A 17,278-nucleotide genomic window follows, 5' to 3' on the forward strand; every position below is an offset into this window, starting at 1 on the left:
TTTTGGTGGACTGATGAACTGACTCAGAAGAAAAGTGTGGTATTCAAGAAGAGGCGAGACTTTCAACGAGTAAGAAGAAGTGGTGATCCAGAATTATGTGGGATTATAAAAGAGCAATATAGAGTTCTCAGACAATATAGAGTTCTCAGCAATATAGAGTACTGTTGATGGTACGAACGTACCATCAACAGAACTAAGATTTTAAAGTGGAGGGAGTATGAAGGTAAGCAGGGATCCAAGGACCCTTGGAGTTCCGTTTTTAAATTAATAAATAATAAAAGGCAAATTTCGGATGTCTCTTATACTATTGGTGTTGGTGAAGATGAGACTTTAACATGGGAGAAGCCCATGGGTGTGATCTTGGATGATCTCTTTCCTGATGATCCTGAGGAGGAATATGGTCTGTATGGACAGGTAATTGAGGAAAATTCCAGGTATAAGCCAGATGATGGGGAGGAACCTTTTACCTTAGTGGAGGTAGAAAATGCCGTGTCCCTTGCTAGGGTAGGCAAATCGCCGGGCCTCGACAAGATTGAAGTGGAAGTGGTAAAAAGAACTTATCAGAAATTTCCATTGTATGTTGCTATTTTTAATAAATGTTTAGATGAGGGTGCTTTCCCACCTGGTTGGAGAAGGGCACAAATTAAATCATTAGTGAAAGGAATGGATAGGATGTTAAACGAGACTGGTGCATACCGTCCCATTGCGCTTCTTCCAGTCTTGGCAAAGATATATGAACGATTGTGTATCAATCGAATAATGATTATGAATAATAATAAAGGTTTAGCATCGAATAAGCAATTTGGATTTAAGAAAGGCGAATCAACCGAAGATGCTGCTTATAAATTAGTCCAGACGGTGGAGTATAGTAGGTCGAGATATGTGCTTGGTCTATTCATTGATTTTAAGGGTGCCTTCTATAGACTATGGTGGGAGGGCATTCTTTATAGAATAAGAAAAACTGAATGTTCTTATAAGTTGTATTCTGTCTTTAGAAATTATTTCAGGGACAGAGAAGTAGTAATTAAGACTAAATATTGTGAGTTAAACAAGAAAATTTATAGAGGTTGTCCACAGGGCTCGGTGATAGGCCCCTTCGCTTGGAACATGGTATTTGATGAATAACCCCACGTAGGCATCTGTTTTTGAGCCTAGTTGTATAAACCTCTATAACAGACGCAAGACTGCCAAACGTTCCTTTGGTATACCTATCCAAGATCAGCTGAAGAATTGAACATGACATTAGACAATGTGGCTGAGTCGTCCACCGCCTTGGCATACCCGAATACCATCCTCCATTCATAATGGGAGAAAGGCTGTCTGTTTTGTTATTTGGTTTTTAGGAGCATTAGCAACTAAGGCCATATTGCTCCGGGGATATGCGGTTGTCATTCCCTGACCTTTCCGTATCCTCCGTATTTGGTGGTCACAGGCTCGAACCCCGGTCTAATCAAGAGGCGTGTGCTACGCACAGCTGCTCCTGCCCACCTGGCTTCGGAGGCGCCGGGGGTAAGGCCACCATTCCCAATTCTGTCTACGAATGAGTCTATGCTGCCTACCGAGGTGAGTACTTTGAATTCCTGCCTGTCTTCACTGATGGCTCAAAGTCAGAATCATCTGTCGGGTCTGCAGCCATCTGCCCAGATATCACTATATCTGAGAAGATTCCCGACGAATGCAGCATATATTGCGCACATTAAAATCCACAATTACCAAAGATGTATGGTGCATACAGACTCGTTAAGTATACTACAGGCTTTATCGGATGAGATATAATCCTCATCCATACCTGACCCGGGTCCAGTATATGCTGCACTCCCTTTCTGAGAGAGCTTTAGACATCCACTTCTGCTGGTTCCCAAGCCACATTGGGATAAACGGCAACGAACCAGCTGATGCCGCAGCCAGGTCACAACAAGCCCAGAGCAACCGTAACTTAGGTTAGTCCCCTATACCGACTACAGGCAAATAATACGCAAGAGATTACTCTTCCAGTGGCAACAATCTTGGCATGGGCAGGTTACAAACAAACTATATCCGATAAAGCCTGTAATCCAACGTTGGCAGTTGCGCAGGAGCCGCAGAGAGGAAGTTGTTCTAGCTCGCTTCCGTATAGGACACAATCTTCTTACTCATGCATTCCTGCTGACGGCAGATAACTCCCCTATGTGTAAGAACTGGTTGTTTGGTTGTTATTTGTTTTTTAGGAGCATTAGCAACTAAGGCCATATTGCTCCGTGGATATACGGTGGTCATTCCCTGACCTTTCCGCAGCCTCCGTATTTGGCGGTCACGGGCTCGAACTCCGGTCTAATCAAGAAGCGTGCACTACTCACTGCAGCTCCTGCCCACCTGGCTACTGAGGCGCCTCTAAGAACTGTGACACCTTTTTTAATTATTCGACATGTTTTAACCGAGTGTCCACGATATAGTCACCAACGTTTAATATTTTTTACCTCTTTTAGTGATCTGACTGAGCCTTATACACTCAGCCTTTAACTGACAATGACCATCGGTCAGCCGTTTTTAGTTATTTAAAATCAATAACCCTTTTAAGTCGTATTTAAACGTTACCATTTATACTCTTTTACATATGCTTATTATTATACATTTGGACATAGTGACCTAATTTCGTTAGGTCACTGAAATCTTAACTGATATATTTTATATAACCTGGTTTTGGCGCATTATAGCCTAGTTGCTGATGCGACAAAAAAAAAAAAAAAAAAAAAAACCTCCACAAGCGCAGTATTCCACGAGTTGCGCGTAAAGTTTATTAAGTATTAAACATGATGTCATGCATTCTTCTGGCTGAGGTAATGATTCGTATTCAAATAATTCGGATCATATTAATCCTCCTTAGATTAATGTGCACCGAATTCAAAAAAATATATTAGACCTAAAACGTTTTTTTTTTTTTTTTAATCATCGTTACATAAATCGATATTTATATAAATACCCCGGAACGATGGTCACTATGTTGGTAAACATGTAATTTGTAAACTAAATATTCGCTGAACATTAAAAATATTCATGTTTATGAAATATGAAGGTCACCATGTCAGTCTTGCAAGTTCGCACCCGAATTTTACCTGTTGTGTCTAAATAGTTACTTCGCGCAATCTTGCAGCCAGTCTCGTGTTGTTGAAGCAAGCGCATTATAGTACATTATGTAGATGTGAGTAAAGCCGTAAATTTCTGACTAATGAGAAGTTAGAAATTCTTGTTAATGCGTCTGACAGTGAAGAAATGTCGGAACAAGACCGGGCAAGTAATAAAAATGATTATGAATCCGCATAACTGGACAAAGTTTCATCAGACAACAATATAGTGCATGAAGATCTGTGTTCAACAGGTGCAATCTGATCTCATAACTTTAGATGGGATGTTGGAGTTTCATCCTCAGCATAGACGGATACCTAGTTCAAAGAGAACGATATCTACTCGCGATTCGACCAGGTATGTCATTTCTCTGCTAAACGCTATAAAATCAGCATTTCAGCTTTAGATAACACCTACAGTTGAGAATATTATTTTGAAACTGAGTAACTGAAGACAAAAAACGATCTGTTATACTCGGCAATTTTTGTGATAAACTGTTCAAAATGCATCTTTATATTAACATTAATGATCAGCTAGTGTACACATTGTACGTTAGCTGATCATTAATTCGCAGATAACCGCACCATTGTACCACCAAAGTTGCAGCGAGCAGTACATGGTAGCAGAATGCATATCCAACGATACTCTGAACAAGTAAATTGCATTGCAGAAGCATAACAGAATTTTTAGCACCTATATCGGAAATGCACTTTTCCTTTGATTTTCTTTCATTTTTATTAAATCATTTAATAACTAAATTTATTTAATTATTAAATAATGATTTAATAAAATTAATATTATAAGTATAATTCAATATTGTTTTAATTAATTATAATGTTAATTAAACTGCTACGCTTAATATTTTTCTGGTGCAAGAAAGCTGCATCAGCCCAAAAAAATAAATAAATAAAATAAATAAATAAATAAAATAAAATAAAAAAATCAAAAAAATAAACCTGACCTTGTGTTTCTTTAAGTACAGATACAGAAACGTAATATACCTCATTCCCCTTATGTCTCTTGCTTCCAGCATCATTAATACGTAAAATTTTCGCCTTCATTTATTTTACTGTCCCTACTAAAGGCCTTATAAACTTCAGTTAGATCTCTGTGGTATCCAATTACCAAATTCTATATCCGACATACTTTTAGTCTCGCTTAGCGAACTTGTGCCACCTTGTGCGACCTTGTGTCAGCCTCACCAGATGCACTACTCCTGTTTTTATTTTTTTCCCTTTTTCTTTTTTATGGGCGTGGCCTTCATGTCTGTATTATTATTATTATTGTTATTGCTCTTATATTATTTCTCCCTGATTGAGGAATTCCACTCCGTGACGGGTATTGCTACCAAGTACACAGGGTAGTTGTAAAGTCTGGGGTTACTGTTGGTCGAGGAAATCTCTGACTATCGTACAGCTGTTCAGAATTGCGACTTTCTGGAGTTCCTTGTAGATGTTCTCTGGGAGACCTATTGCTGCTAGGCTGCTATGCAGGGTCTTTGGCACCATACCGGTGGTTGACACGATGACCGTTGTTGAACGGTGGTTACTTCTTGCATATGCCATATCTCATGTCTCAGGTTCGTGTACTTCCTAATTTTTTCCTCATGGGTTTTCTGAATTTTGCTATTGTTGGGCACCGCTATGTCAATCAGGTAGGTAGCCTTTTCCATCTTTTCCACAAGGGTTATGTCTGGTCTGTTGTGCGGGATGGTCTTATCCGTTATTATGGCGCGGTCCCAGTACAGCTTGTGGGTTTGGGTCTATAGTACTGCCTGGGGTTCGTACTTGTAGTATGGTACACTTTCTTTGGTCAACTGGTGTTTCCTCGCTAGCTTCTGATGTATTTTATATAATCCTGGCTATCTGGTCGTGTCCATGAGTGTACTCAGTCTTAGTGATCACCTTGCACCCCGCCGTGATGTGTTTGATCGTTTCTGAGGCCACGTGGCATCGTCGACATGTGTCATCTGACATTCCGGGCTCCTTTGCGATGTGTTTTCTATAGTTTCTGATGTTGATTACCTGGTCTTGGATGGCCAGCATGAATCCTTCAGTCTCGGGGAAGAGCGTCCTGCTTATGAGCCATGTATTGCAAGCAATGTTATCGATGTGATCTTGATGGAGGTCATTGTGGTGTCTGCCATGGAGTGTCTTCTTTGGGGTATACCACTTATCTATCTTTCTTATGGCCTGGTGGAGTGGTGCTGTGTTGTTCTCAAAGTAATCCTTCAGGTTAACTATCGCTGTTTTCTGTTATTATTATTATTATTATTATTAGCCATATGGTGCAAGGAAGCTGGAGGCTCACACCAGCCAAAAAAAATTTCTGAGTTACCCTGAGAGAGAGAGAGAGAGAGAGAGAGAGAGAGAGAGAGAGAGAGAGAGAGAGAGAGAGAGAGAGAGAGAGAGAGAGAAGTAGAAGGGAATCACCAAGAAAGTGAAGAAAAATTATGATATCCAGCTCAGTATTTAGTGTTTTGGAAGCTGTCTCATATTTGCCGAATATAATGGAATTAAGAGACGCCTACGAAGCACTTTTGTGCAAAGGCGTCCTCCTACTAAAAAAATAAATAATTATATGATTTTAATACATTTCGTAATGAATAATGAACACGAAACAAAAGACATTTTGAAATTGAAAAACCATAACATGGTTCAACACTTTACAACAACAACAACAAAATCTTCTATCACAATGTTTGCCATTCGATTTCTTATGGCAGAAAACCAATTTTAGTTGATAATGGGCCAGTAACTTTCTAGTAATGCTTTTTAATTTTTAATTTTGATCACCCAAGCGTAGACTTCTGATGTATTTTCCAGAAGGCCAGGAAAATACATCAGAAGCTAGCGAGGAAATAACAGTTGATCAAAGAAAGTGTACCGTGTTATAATTACGAATCCCATGCCTTGGGAGACCTCCAACTCCCAAGCTGTACTGCGATCGCGCCATAATAACGGACTAGAAAATTCTGCACAACAGACTGGACATAACCCTTGTCGACAAGAAGGAAAAGGCTACCAATCTGACAGACATAGCGGTGCCCAACACTGGCAACCTTCAAAAAACCCACGAGGAAAAGATCAGGAAGTACACGGAATTAAGGACAAAGAGATGTGGCGGGGCATATGCAACAAGTAACGATTACCCGATCATCGTGTCAACCACCAGTATGGTGCCAAAGACGCTACATAACAGCCTAGCCGCAATAGCTTTCCCACAGAACACACACAAGGAACTCTAGAAAGTCACAATCCTAAACAGTTGCAGATAGTGTAAAGTGTAAAGTGTGTTTAGTGTCAAACGGCACCATGGGTTCCCCCATCTCCGCGCTGCTTTCATTGTATGTGTACTAGTTCACTGGGAAGGTCAGAGATTTAAAACTGTATGGATTTTGTATATGTGTAGTGTTGTGTATTGTTATTCATGTAACTCTTTAGCCGCTGGACCCCTGCTGAGGCCCAACATTGCCCATACTTGGCCCCGTGGAGGCAGACCAGGTACCCAGTAGTTTGAATTTTTTTTACTCTGGCAGGCCCTGCCACTTAGTTTCCTGAGATTTCAGTGGCTAGGGCCTATGCTAAAAAAAAAAAAAAAAAAAAAAAAACAGAGAGATAACGCTAGAATTGGAAAGGCCAAATATGGTGAGTGCGGTTGAATTTTGTCATAATTAAATTTTGACGTGCAGGGCTTACGCTAGTGTACAGACGGAGTAGGGGAAGGGAGACTGAAGACTGGGGGAAAGATAGAAAAACGGGGACGATAGAGAAGGCGACCTTGCTATCTATGCCTCAGACCGATTAACTCATCGACGGAGTGAAAAAACCCACTAAAGTTCCTCCCGTCATCGAAGGGATTCGAACCCGGGCCTTTTCCACCTGGTGTGGGAAAGACGGTAACGATACTACTGTGCTACCGCGCAGATACCCCCCCTCGACGTAGTCATTGGGGCATTCCCATGCCCCACCAGAAAGAAAAGATGGGTGGCAAGGAGATTCATTTTTTTTTCATTCATTTATTAATTACACACAATATAGTCTCAACATTATGTACATAAAAGTATATACATGATTTATATACAAGATATATTTACATATAATTATATGCTCTGACAAACATTAAACTCTCATGTGTGTGTGCAAGTGTGTTCTTATTCAGGGTAGCTCCCAGGCATAAGCCCAAATCTACCTTGAGAACTTGGGAATATATAGTCTTTACAAAGCAGTCCTTAAAAAGTATGTTAAATTACTTGAGTCTGATTTTACTGTAGCGCTATTCGCACTTGAAATCCCGCACCCACTGGAGGTAGTGCAATACCAGTGAGTGCCAGCAATCCCGCGCCCCGGGTTGGCCATACCTGGGAGCCAGCAGGGAAAAAAAAAATAATAATAATAATAAAAAAAAATATATATATATATATATATAATAAAACAACAATAATATTCAATAGTCTGGATGGCACAACTATAAACTTCAAAAATCACAGTTCAATTGAATATTTCCTCAGCTGCTGTTTCACATGCACTGGAACCTCCAAAACCAATAACGGTACTATCCAGCAATCTCCAACTGTACGCCATGGATAATAGACGCTTTAGACCACCAGACCCGACGCAATGAATCTGATCCAGCACGGCAGAATCCAGAATGGAGTATTCATGATTGCAGCACAAAAGACAACCAACCAGAGCACCAGACCCAACGCCATGAATCAGGTCCAGCACCCCAGCCGCCAGCCAGATGCAGAAACCAATAGTGAAACTCCATGAAGACAATTAAGACACTAGGTTTGCCTCTGAAGAAAGGCTCTGAGAACAGTTCTTCTTGCAAAAACAGCAGCTGAAAACTCCTGAAATAAATTAAAACAGTCACGATTTGCAAATGCACTGTATCAAATGATAAGTCAGGAATATGCGCCATCAAAATCCTCCTTTGGTCTTTATACTCCCGACATAAAAAAATTACATGCATCCAAGTCTCCTGCTCGCCACATGTACAGAAAGGATCTGTCTCCAACCCTCTCTCATATAATTTGGCCCTAAGTGAGCCGTGTCCTGTTAACAAATAAGAAGTGTACATAGAAGGCGTAAACCAAGATGCCACGGTTTTTGCCAATGCATAGTTCACCTGGGGAATATATTTCCTCGTCACAGCTCCAACATCACCACTTTCCCATCTGGTCTGCCATAAATCCATTAATTTGTTCCATATTCGTTGTTTTTCTTCTTTAATATTATTCTCCAAATCAATTGTAATATCCAAAAACGTTACTGATGTACCCTTTTTCAATTTGTACAAAAACCCTCTGTAGACAATAAATAAATCCAATGGCATGGTACCAGCAATTACCTGTAGGGCGTTTGTAGACGCTGTTCTAGGTACTTTCAATAAAGTTAATAACATAGAGCGCTGAAGCGATAAAAGTTTCGATCGAATCCTAGTTTTAGTTACCACAGAAAACCAAACAACAGCCGCATATGCCACTATCTGGGGTGGGTGGCAAGGAGAGGAAGAGGAAGAGACAGGAGAGCCGTCACCTCCCCCCACACCGAGAAATTTGGAATAAAAGGGGACCGTGCAAGAGCGTCGGCCCAGATCGCCAGTGAGCCATATGTGCAGCATGGAGCTGCTTTGTGAGGCCAGTAGTCATTCCTGGGACCGTATCCCGTTCTTCACATCTACATGTCCAATTCTAGTGGTTTCGTTCCTATGACAACTAAGTTCCGTCCAAGAGGTGTAGTTGTACCAGTCGTGTGTCAGACTGGTACAACTACACCTCTTGGACGGGACTTAGTTTTACCAGTCGTGTGTCACACATGGTTGGTTTGGAGCCTAGTCCACATTGCATAGTGGCATAGTGGCATAGTGTTTTGTGGAAGGCGCCACCGGTGGTTTCCCACATCTGCACCATAGTACTCTGTGAAGAATTTACAGAATCTCTGTAAAAGCCAGAAAAAGTGTGGTGTCTGGTTTGTGACAGAGTTGTGCTGTGGTCTGTTGTTCTGTCTCTGGCTGCTTAGCCACAAGGCCCCTAAGGGAACCCCACGTTGCCCGCCACCACCACTGGGAGGTGAGCCAGGCTGCCCATTATACTCTGGCTGGCCTCCGCCAGGGTTGCCTGAGCTTCCTGACGGAGACCAAAAATAAAAATATATATATATATATATATAATAATAAAATAAAAAAAAATTATATAAAATAAAAAAAAAAAAAAAAGGGAGAGAGAGAGGGGCATACAATAATAGAGAATTTGAGGGGGAATGAATTTGGGTGGGTTGACAGTGGAGAATAAATCCACCCTAATTGGGCGAAGTATAGGAAAGAGTGTGGGTTTAAAAAGTCACAGGGGACAGGTGCCCCTGTGTAATTGTCGATGGCATAGTGCCTGTAGATCCCGCACTGAGGTCAGTGCCAGCAATCCCGCACCTAGATCGGTGCCAGCAGTATATCCTACCCATTTCGGGTTTGCGATGACTTAAATCCCGCACTCCAAGGAGCGCCAGCATCCCGCACCTTGGATGGTGCCTGCAATAGATCCTACCCTATTAGGGTTTGCATGATTATGTCTGCGTTTTCCGGGGGAATAGAGAGTTATCCCACGCCGGTCCGGTTTAGTTCTTGGGCTCTGAGTTCTGCAATCTTAGCTCGCCTAAGAGCAAATGTTTCCTGCGCGTAGGTGGTTAATGCCTTATAGGTATGTTCCTCGAGTAGCAGAGTGGATTCTTGATTACGAGGGTTTCTCTGTATTGTGGTGAGGAATTTAAGCCTAATGTTGTCGTAGCTGGGGCATTCATACATGAGGTGCCTCCAGGACTCCTCTTCGCCGCAGTGGCAACGTGGATCATTCTCGATTCCCATGGCGGTCAGTTTTTGTTGGAAGGATCCATGGCCGGTGATGATAAAGGTCACATGGAGGCCAGGCGAAAACCAGGGTGGAGGTTCTGGGTGAGTTGAGCTTATGGATGGAAGGAATCGTTTTGTGATGGCCCCTTTTGTTGTAGTGTCCCAGTCATGTTGCCATATCTCTTGTAGATGTTGGGTTATCCGTTGTCTTTCCTGCCTGGTGCCGTTTGTGGTGTCAAGTTGAACATTTAGCAGTTGGGTTGGAACTCCCTTCCTTAAGTGATAAAAAAGCCCTCTTTTAACCACTTCTAAGTATAGTGGCTGACATCCAGTTAATACCTGCAGAGCAGGGGTGCTGACGGTGCGGCACGCCCTGCAAATTGAGGTTTGGTAGGGAAATTGAGTTTGAAGTTTGTCCATGGTAGAAATAGTATCGATTCCCGTCCGGTGAAATAGTATCGAGTCAGGTTGTCGCTGATGTTTAGTCGTCCATCCCGTTCAATTTTGGGTAGGGAAATTCAGGTGAGATTTTGTCCATAGGAAGAATCCTATCCAGTGAATTAGTTTTCAAGTCAGGTCGAGTCATTTGTCAATGATATTTAGTCCTGCATCTAGTGGGAGCTCTATCGTATGGAGTGAGTCCAATCGGAAGAGTTCAGCAAAGTCCACTTAGGTCACTGGGTCTAAAGCCATCGCCCTGTGCTTCCATCCTACCCATCAGCACAGTAATGCAGGATAGTCAGAAAGTTCCTCGATCAACAGTAACACCAGACATAACAAATATTATGTGCACTTGGTACCAGTATCAGTCACGGGATGGAATCTCCAACAGGGAGAAATCACATAACAACAACATTATTAATAATAAGGGGTGCGATTAACCCACTGCTTACGACGCCGGACAGCCAATATCAACGACCTGGGCTCGAGTCCCATTGCGATGGTAAAAAAAAAAAAAAAAAAAAAAATATATATATATATATATATGTAATAAAATCGCGAAAGTCGCTTCATTGGACCTACAGATTACTTCATTGGACTACTGAAGAGATTGTAGCCATTACAGAGGGAGAGACTTATAAATATCTGGGTATGATGAAGGCCCATCAGTTAGAACACCTACATAGTCCACCCAAACGTGCACTCCAAGAATTTGTCTAGTTCTCCCTTGAATTTATTCAACCTATTCACCTCCACAACAACAGACGGAAGCCTGTTTCAATAATCAACCATCTGCTGGCTAAAGGCAAATTTTCACACATCTATCCTGCAACTATCTTTCCTCAACTTGAATTTATGCCCCCTCATTGTGTACACTCTCTCAGCAAGTGAAAGAATGCCATTAACAGTCAGCTTACTCAATCCATTCAAGGCTTTAAACGTCGCAATTGTAGTGGCATGGTGTTTGGGTAAGGCGCCATTTGGGTAAGGATTGAAGGGAATAGTATGAGAAGCGGAATCAAAGTGGAAACAAGGAGGAGGACGAGGAAGGAAGGTATCTTCCAGCTGAGTAAAGAGGTGAGAAGGAGAAGGTAAGGTGTAAAGTGTATTTAGTGTCAGACGGCACCGCGTAGTTTTCATTGTGAGTGTACCAGTTTGCTAGAAATGCCAGAGGCTTAAAAGTGTATGGATATTGTATATGTGTAGCGTCATGTACCGCTGTTCATCTGGTCATTTAGCCGCTAGAACTCTGCTGAGGCCCAACGTTGTCCCACCTTCGTCCCGTGGAGGAAGGAACCCAGTAACCCAGTAGTTTTAGTTTCACTCTGGCAGGTCCTGCTACCTAATTTCCTGAGATTTCAGTGGCTATAACCTTAAAAAAAAAAAAAAAAAAACGCGCGCGCTCTTTTATATGCACGTACGTACAGACAGATCCATATATATGCGATACATATATCCATCATCGTCGGTTTGATGATCGTTACGTGAGAGGGATACCGCTTGCATAATAAAGGCCGAGAAAATGGACAAACGGTAATGTTGACATAATTAAGTTTTTGTGTGTGGGGCATTCGCTGGTATAAAGATAAAGTGGGTGGGAGACTGAAGGCTGGGGGGGTAAGGTAGAAATGTGGGGATGATAGTGTAGGCAACCGCAGAAGTCAGTGAGGCAGGCCCATGCCTCACCAGGAGAAAGTAAGGGGCGCCGGGGGGACTGTCCCACCACCGGCGCATTGGAAGGGGGTGGAAAGGTACCAGTCAAGGGAGCCCGGTGCGATCGCCAACAGGCATCTGCAGGAAAACTATACAATGACCCTGTTGGTGGTGTCCAATCTGGTGTCATGTCCAAATTGTCATCCGTGTCATCCGTCTAACATGGACGGAACCTGGGTCCCGTCCATGTTAGTTTATTTTGGTATAGTTTGTTTCCTGGGTGTTCTAATTGTTGGGGGGTGGGTCATTTCTGGTGTCCCAGTCCAAGCGAGCTGAAGAACAGATGTTCTTTGGTTATAATGGTAGTGGGTTGTGGGCTGCGGCCATTTGGTTTCTCCTCCTCGCGAACAGTACTGTTAGTAATCCGAGAAGGCTTGATACTCCTCCTTCGTGTCTAGAAGGGGATGTTCTTGTCCCTGTGATAAGTAGTGAATTCTGCTGAGTAAAAGACCACGTAAGTCTTCATAGACCTGGCAGTCATACATGAGGTGCTGCCAGCTCTCCAGCCTTCCGCAAGTGCAATTTGGATCATCCTGGATCCCAAGTAGACACAGTTTGGCAATAATCGCTCCGTGTCCAGTTAAGAGGTAAGTTACTTGTAGACCTGGGGAGAACCAGTTGGGTGAGATTGGGTTGTTTAGTTCAATATTGGGTAGAAACTTCTTTGTGATCTCTCCCCTTTGAGAGTTGCTCCACCTTTCCTGCCATGCCTGCTGAAGGTGAGTTTGTATCCTCTTATTTTCCACATTTCTGTTGCTGGTTAGGTCAATAGTGAACCCTAGAAAAGTCTGTGGGGTCCTTTGGCCGCGTCATACAGTAGGCCGCGTTGTATGATTTCTAAGTCCAGCGGGAGAGTTCCGGCGAGCACCTAGATAGCATTTGGTGCTCACTGTGCGGCAAGCACGAGTAATGGTTAGGAGGATGGATCTGTGAATTTTGTCTATGATACATAGACAGTGTTTACTGCTGTTGTAGTTTTTTGAAACCATGCGCCGGATGCGTAGGTGACGATTGGAGTAAAGATAGTTTTGTAGAACAGTTGGAGGACTCGCTTTTTCAAGCCCCATTCTTTACGCGTGACACTGGCAACCATGGCTGCGTAGCGTCGTATTTTTTCACAGAGATATTTCAGATGGTCCCGAAATGACTGCTTTTGGTCCAATATCATGCCTAGGTATTTCAATTGGTTGGAGAATTTGATTGTTTCCTGTCCAATTTTTATTTGCGGAGGTCGCCTAAGATCAAGGCGTCCCTTTAGTAAGATGGAGTTTGTTTTTGTGGGGGATATTTTGAGTTGATTTCGGTTTGCACATTCTTGGAGGGTGGTCAGGGCCCAATTTGCTGGGACCTCTAACGCGGCTCTTGAGTTAGCCTGTATCGTCAGAATAAGATCGTCCGCGAATGCCTGAGATTGTACTTCATTGAGATCGATGTTAAGAAAGGTGTCCAATACAATATTCCACAGTAGTGGGCCAAGGAACGAACCTTAAGGGCAGCCCCAATGGACATGCCTGGAGAGTGTGCCATAGGGGGCTGTGACTTTGATGGTTCTGTTGCTTAGGTAACTTTTGATGTTGTTATAGAGGTTTTCCGGCATGTTGGCTTCGCGCAGCCTCTCCAGGACTCTCGGCCACCAAAGTGAGTCGAACGCCCCCAGCGAAGTCCACGACTATCACTAGGAAGTACTTTTTATTACATCAGTTTACCTTGGTCAGGAGGTGAGTTAAGGCGTCCACAGCAGAGGTTCCCCGCCTGAAACCGAATTGGTTTGTTGAGGCCAGGCCTGCCTCATCATAGTAATGTTGGATCCGTGTGTAGAGTAGTCGTTCAAATAGCTTACTGATAACTGTAAAAAGTGCAATGGGTCGGTAAGAGCCGGAAGTTGTGGTGGCTTTGTTGGATTCTTTAGGATGAGTTTAACGTTCGCCATCTTCCAGGAAGTGGGGAAGGTACCTTCTCTGAGACAGAGGTTATATAGGTTTAATAGTAAGTTCGGAGCGTATGGAGAAGTGGGAATCACCCCTGGCATTGGGAGCCCACCCATTGCCAGGGAAGTAGACAGTTTGCAGAACAAGGGAGGTCTGCAAAGGAGAGCGCAATGTTGTCATACCACATCTGGCAAGCCAGATTTTAGCTGCACCCGTCAAACCCAAAGGTATTCAGGTGCAAAAAAAAAAAAAAAAAAAAAAAAGAGAAAAATAAAAAAAAGAAAAGTGCGAAGAGTTAGTGTCATCAGTTGGGTTGTCCTAGAATTGGTGTGCCTCAAGTGGGTAGAACGCCTTCTCTGTAACACATCTTGAGCGAATTCAATGAGAGCGATATAAAAGTTTTCTTCCGTGAAAAAAAGGTGCTCAGAATTTCGAGGATTTTCCTGTATCTTCGTGAATAGTCTAGTCCGGTAGTCGTCATACTGTAGACAGAGGTACATGACATGATCCCAGTTTTCTTCATGGTCACGAACACAGAATGGGTTTTCTTCAATTCCAAGCGCGGTTAATTTATGTCTAAATGGGCCATGCCCTGTAAGTAGGAAGGTGACTTGGAGACCTGGAACAAACCAGGGAGGAAGCTTTGGGTATGTCAGTGATAGAGTTTGGATAAATGTTTTTGGTAACAGCACCTTTCGCTTTCGAATCCCAGTGATCTTGCCATATTTCAAGCAGTTTTTCTGCTATCCTTTTCTTTTCGTGTTTTGGGTCATTTGCCATATCAAGCTGAATGCCAGCGACTGTGCAAGGGATCCCTTTTCTGAGTTTATGATGTAGCCTGCTCTTGATGACTTCAAGGTGGAGGGGCAAACAGCCAGCCAGGACCTGGAGAGCGGGGGTGCTTATAGTGCAACAAGCTCTTGTGATGGTTAAAAGCATAGAGCGTTGAATTGAATCCAGTTTTCTACGATTTCTGTTAAGGATAACTCTTTGTCACCACACAGCTGCACCTTAACAAATTATGTGAAGGAAGATAACTTTATAGATGAGAGAGAGAGGGCCCTCCGTTTAAGCCCCCATTCTGCCCGGCTGATGCGTGTAATCATAGCTGTGTACTTCCTTATCTTAGAAGCTAGGTACTGCAAGTGGGAAAAAAATGTTAGCTTTGCGTCTATCAAGATTCCGAGGTACTTAATCTCAGAGTAGAGCCTGATTGGTCTGTTTGCGATCTTGATTGTTGGAGGTCTTGAAATCTGCAAGGTTCCCTCCAACAGGATTGACTTGGTCTTTTCTCCGGAAATAGAGAGTCGATGTAAGGCAGCCCAGTCCTGTAGTTTTCTGATTGCATGGTTGGATCTGGATTTCAGCTGTGCCCTAGTCTCAGCATGGACTATCAGCTTGCTCAATCGCAATCAGTTCTCCCCGCAGGCGCCCACTCTTGAGCGCTGAAATTTGCAGAACCGAACCCTTTCTAGGTAAAAGAACCCTTTTGTTCCCTCCGCTAGTCTGGTTGCCCTTCTCTGCACCCTTTCCAGCAGTTCTACATCCTTCCTGAGGTGAGCCCTCCTGACCTGTATGCAGTACTCAAGATAACCATACAGAGGGATAATCACCTCCTTATCGCTGCTTGAAAAGTTTCTGCATATCATTGACAAAATCCCATGAGCTGTCCTGGCAGCATGTCTGCACTGCTGGGGGAATTTCATGTCTGACTGCACAATTACTCCCAGGTCTCTTTTCATTCTCTACTATTCTGGGTGTAGTACCACACAGTTGATAAGTTACTGTCGGGGTTACTGCTACCCATATGCAGTACTTTGCACTCAGACCTAAGACAGGAAGTCAAAGACATGTGGCATATGGAAAAGTAATGACCATCCCGATCACCGTGTCAACCACAGGCATGGTGCCAAAAGAGCCTCCATAAGAATCTAGCAACAATAGGTCTCCCAGCAAACGCTTACATGGAACTCCAGAAATCCGCGATCCTCAATACCTGTAAGAGAGTTTCTCGACCAACAGAAATAATAACAATAATAATAGTAATCGGGCACAAGCAATCACCTTATGCACTTGGTACCAGAGAAGGAGCGGAAAAAACCACATAAAGGAGAAAAAGTTTTTTATAATAATAATAATTAGGCTGTCTAGTTTGTAAAATATGTTACACCAAATTTTGTAAAGAGAAATGATGAAAGAGAAAAATGTTTCTAAAGAATGGGAAGTTTGTTCTGGAGAGCCATCAGGAATTAACAAAACAGTTGAAAACCCGTCATTAAGCGAAAAAAATTAATATGCATTTTACTTCTAGAACATACCAAGAATTGGAACAAAAGCTGGCTGATTTCTTTGAAGCAATATTAATAAAACAATTGAAAACGCTTCATGTAACCTACTAAGTTCTTAATACAGTAGACAGTATACTAAAATAATAGGGTAGACCTCGACTATTAATGAAATAGAATAACACATAAAAAAATGAACTATCATTAGTGTTCATTCCTAATTTTTTGTGATCAGAATCGAAGAATACGTTTTTAAACCAATGAGAAAAAAAAAGTTGTTGTGAGAAAATAATTAAAATGATTAATAATTCAAAAAATTTGGAAACGAATCTGAAAATGTCTTTTGTTGACCTCATAGAATTAGACTCAGCCATCTATGGTTATATTCCATACTTTCGCCTCGAGAAAATGGAGCTTTGATGAGAATTATTTAAATAAAAACTTAAAAATCAGATTTTCTTCTGACGGGGCAAGTGTAATGCTTGTCTAGAGATCAGGAATTGCTATCTGGTTAATTAAAGGCGTTCCTTTTTCCCAAAATTATTATATGGCACTGTTTGAACCTTCGCCTTCAGCTGTTACTGCTAGATTCAATTAGCGATAGAATTGGTTTCTAATTAATTTGGTATTAATCATTTAAAATATTCGTGCGTGCTTGTGTGTGTGTGTGTGTGTGTGTGTGTGTGTGTGTGTGTGTGTGTGTGTGTGTGTTCCTGCAAAATCAGCTAACCCAATAATCACAAATTAGCAGCTCATCACTAAACTGATCGACCAAAAGAGGAGAGAAAATGACAAATTAGTGCTTATAAGAGTTAGGAAAAATGAGCATAAATTTTATTTTACACTGTCACAAGGAATGCAAATTTTGAAAAGTAAAAAAGTAAATTTTAAAATTCTGAAAAGTAAAGCGTATAAGAGAAGGGCGCGAGGCTAAGGTACAAAAACCCAATGAATACGAGTTTT

At 42.2% G+C, this 17,278-nt stretch overlaps 1 protein-coding gene across 1 annotated transcript in view; it reads left to right on the forward strand.

Moving 5' to 3' along the window:
• Nucleotides 1-348: 348 nt before the first annotated feature.
• Nucleotides 349-17,278, forward strand: part of LOC150078553 (uncharacterized) — a 31,256-nt gene continuing 14,326 nt past the window's right edge. Inside the window, exon 1 of the mRNA XM_090384608.1 lies at nucleotides 349-868. Coding sequence (XP_090240734.1) covers nucleotides 349-868 — 520 coding nt within the window. The remainder of the gene's footprint in view (nucleotides 869-17,278) is intronic.

Source organism: Mastigoproctus giganteus, chromosome 11, assembly GCF_048544385.1.
Source record: "Mastigoproctus giganteus isolate SK-2022 chromosome 11, ASM4854438v1, whole genome shotgun sequence".
NCBI classification, from domain to species: domain Eukaryota; kingdom Metazoa; phylum Arthropoda; class Arachnida; order Uropygi; family Thelyphonidae; genus Mastigoproctus; species Mastigoproctus giganteus.